Source organism: Myotis brandtii, unplaced genomic scaffold (assembly GCF_000412655.1).
Source record: "Myotis brandtii unplaced genomic scaffold, ASM41265v1 scaffold97, whole genome shotgun sequence".
Classification (NCBI taxonomy): domain Eukaryota; kingdom Metazoa; phylum Chordata; class Mammalia; order Chiroptera; family Vespertilionidae; genus Myotis; species Myotis brandtii.
This window is the reverse complement of record NW_005372020.1, coordinates 1,576,148-1,579,754: the sequence shown is the minus strand read 5'-3', so window position 1 is coordinate 1,579,754 and position 3,607 is coordinate 1,576,148. Positions and strand designations below refer to the sequence as shown.

The window sequence follows — 3,607 nt, the reverse complement described above, 5'->3', positions numbered from 1 at the left end:
GGTGGAGAGCTGGGGGGTGGGGAGTGCATGGCCTGTTCCCCCCCAGGTGCTCCCTGCCCCCCATATGCACTTTGACTCATAAGCTGAGTGGAGAGCACTTCCTGGGAGGAGGGGAAGGCGCAGCACCCATGGGTGTCTGACGGGTGCAAGAATAGGTCCAGACGCCCAGCCGGCGGGGCTCAGTGGCTGAGCATCGACTGTGAACCAGGAGGTCACGGTTAGATTCCTGGTCAGGGCACGTGCCCGGGTTGTGGGCCCGATCCCCAGTGTATGTTTGGTTTTTTTTAAAGAAAGAAAACCGCCCCAGGGAGTGGGTGATGTGCAAACATTTGGGGCTCAGTCAGGAGCCGGGGAAGCCCTCGGTCCATTCTGGGCGGTGACGGCACAGAGGAGACGGCCATCTCCAAGGAGGCGGGTGAGGAGGGAATGGCATTTCCTCCTGAGCACAGCTCTGTGCTGCCCCCCCCTCAGCGGAGGGCGGGGGAGTGGGTACCCCGTGCCAGTCCACGGGTGCCCCAGCTGGCCTTGCCAACTACCAAGCAAGCAGGGGAGCTCTGGTCCTCAGCCAGGCTGCTCCGGGCGGCATCAGTGCCTGCCCTGCCTGGACGGGCCCTTCTACCCCCCCCCCGCCTCCTGGAATGGGTGCAAAGGGTAGTTTTTTGTTTTGTTTTTTGTTAATATATGTTTATTGGTTTCAGAGAGGAAGGGAGAGGGAGAAAGAGAGAAACATCAATGATGAGAGAGAATCATGGGTCGGCTGCCTCCTGCACGCCCACACTGGGGATCGAGCCCACAACCCGGGCGTGTGCCCTGACCAGGAATCGGACCGTGATCTCCAGGTTCATAGGTCGAAGCTCAACCACGGAGCCCCAAAGGGTAGTTTCCTAGGCAGACTTCAGGGCAGCCGGCCACCAGGCCCACAGCTCTGGGGAGACGAGCAGGATCCAGACCATTCTCCTGAGAACACCGGGTGTGAGCAGACATCACCCGCCGCCCAGGCCCCATCCCCAGAGTGGCACTGCGGCCGGAGACCCCCAGGTGGCGTCGGGAGCACCCTCACATTTTCCCCAAGACGTCTCCTTCCTGGTGTTGGCTGCTGGTCATCTGTTTTCCCAGACCCCCCACTTGTTTACTTCACTGGCGCTTTCACAGTCACCGACAGACTTGCCAGCCTGGACTGTTGTTTGGGGCCGAGCGGCGACGCTCGGCCTCCTCGTCGCCGTGTTATTCTTCTGGCTGCTTCCGCTCTGCTTAGCACGCTCTGTGCTCTGTGCTTTGGAACCGAGCCAGCCCGGGGACGGCCTCTCCCACCAGAGCCGCCGTCCAGGGCCACTGCGAGGCCCGGGCCCAGGGCGGAGCCCCCTGCAGCCTGCGGCCTGTGGCCCGGGTCTCACCTGCAGGCCAGCTCCTGCCGCGGCCTCTGGGCCGGGTGGCGGGGGGTCTGGACCTTGATGCTGGGGGTGGACGATGGCACCGAATCCCCTCATCACCGGGCCAGCTATCCCGGGGGGACAGGCGTGGGGTGTCCTCGGCTCTGTTCATCCGAGGCAGTGCGTGCCATTATTGGGGTAACTGGCTGGGGTGGTGCAGGCCCTGGGGGTGTCCCCGGAGCGCCTCCTGCCATGCGATGCACGGGCCAGGCAGCCATGTTACTCAGCGTTTCCAGCGCCCACAGGAAACAGCCCCTGGAGGAGGAAATTGGGCTTTTCTGGGCTTTAGAGAAAACCATGATGCGACACAGTTCCCGTAACCAATCGGCTGCTGGCAGGGCTGTTTTTTCCAAACAGAGACCAAAAAAAGTCGAAAACTTAAGGGTCATAGGAAGCTTTGACCTTGGCGAGCCAGGCTGCAGGGGCGGGGCTTCCTGCGAACCCCAGTCAAAAGGCTGCGGAGGCCGGGGCTGCTCGTCCAGTCCAGCCTCCCGCCCAGCCCTGTTCGCCCTCCGACCAGTGACCAGCGGGACAAGGATGCGAAAGGCGCCGGCCGCTCCGGCCGCCATGCAGGGCCTCCTGCGCTGCTTCCACCGGAGCCCGGGGGTCTGTGTGGACAAGCACCTCTGTGCTCCGGGCACCACCCTGTGGACCCACCTTCGAAACCTCCTGTGCAAGGGCAAGGTGGGCCGGCGGGGCCGTGGTGACTCCCCGGGGGGAGCTGTGTCCGGCAGGGGCCTCCGTCCCCTCCTTTGCCTGTCCCTTTGCTGGTCGGCTGCGTTGGCCAAATCTCAGTTCTTTGATTTATTTTTTTAAATACGGTTTTATTGATTTTTAGAGAGAGGGAGGGAGAGGGACAGAGAGAGATGGGCTGCCTCCCGCAGGCCCTACACTGGGGATGGAGCTCGCAACCTGGGCATGTGTCCCGGCCGGAATCGAACCTGACCTCCCGGTTCCTAGGTCGACGCTCAGCCGCTAGCCAGCCGGGCTGGGCACTCCTTAGGCGACTTTAAACAGCGGAGTCCTGCAGGCCAGCACCCCGAGTCCCTAGCGTCGTGATTCGGAGCTGGGCGCTGGCTCCTTCTGGGCCAGACTCTAAGCCACAAGCCTGGCCCAGCAGGAGGCCCCTCCTGGGCACCAGGCCCCACGGCCAGACCGGCCAGACCACAGCGCACGCTGTGGGAGGAGCCGTGGCTCGAACTTCTGATGGCATTGCCTCCAGGCAGTTCTGCGTGAAATGGGGCTTCCAGAACTGTCACTTAGAGCGAGGACTGTAGGTGGACCTGTGAGGGTTGACGAGGCGGGGCAGGGGGGCCCCAGCTCCCGGACTGCCGGCATGGACTTCAGCTCCCATCTGGACGGGATGAAGGGAGGAGCAGGGAGCAGGGCCCGAGCGGTCACCACCTCCCACACAGGATGTCGCCGGGCCCAGAGGACAGCGGTCGGGAGCAGGAGGGCTCTCGGGTCCCAGGTGCCCAGCAGGTGCTCTCCCCCCCGGGGACCCCCTTGGCCCAGGATAGAGGTGCTGGCCCAGGTGCGGCGCCGATTGCGACTCGGCGTGGAGGAGCAGCGGGCGTGGGCTGTGGCCTGGCAGGGCCTCGGCACGGGTCCCAGGGCCTCTGGTAATCGCGACCCCTTGCTTTCAGCTGGACCCCCAGGCCCTGCAGGACAGAGACTGGCAGCGGACGGTCATCGCCATGAACGGGGTATGTACCCGCGGGGTTCTGGGGGCCCCCGCTCACCCCAGCAGGTCAGCATGGCCTGGGCTCGTGTAGGAGGGAGGGGGGCTGGAGGAGGGGGAGGCCCGAAGAGCAGAGTCTCTGCACCGGGAGGGAGGGACCCCCGTGAGGTGTGGAGCGCGGCCAGCGGCCGGGCACTGAGCATCCCTCCCGAGCACGAAGCCAGTGGCACCGCCAGGACAGGCAGGTCCCCTGACGAGTCCTCAGGGCCCTTCGTTCCTCTCTCCCTCTCCCTTCCACTCTCTCTAAAAATCAATGGAAAAACACCCCCGGGTGAGGGTTAAAAAACAAAAAAGTGAATTGGCAAATTTAAGACATTTTAAAGAGAGAGAGAGAAACAAGCAAAAAGTCAAAAAATTAAAAAGAGAAGCAGTGGGGTTGTGGGGGGAGGTTCCGCCAAACTGGTCCTTACACCGCCCGCGCGGTCCTGCTCGTGCT

General features: G+C 63.4%; 1 protein-coding gene across 1 annotated transcript in view; it reads left to right on the top strand.

The window, feature by feature from the left end:
• The window catches only part of BCR (breakpoint cluster region), a 72,758-nt gene that overhangs the window by 63,815 nt on the left and 5,336 nt on the right, over positions 1 to 3,607 (top strand). Inside the window, exon 18 of the mRNA XM_014533356.1 lies at positions 3,077 to 3,136. Within this exon, the coding sequence (XP_014388842.1) occupies positions 3,077 to 3,136 (60 nt within the window). The remainder of the gene's footprint in view (positions 1 to 3,076; positions 3,137 to 3,607) is intronic.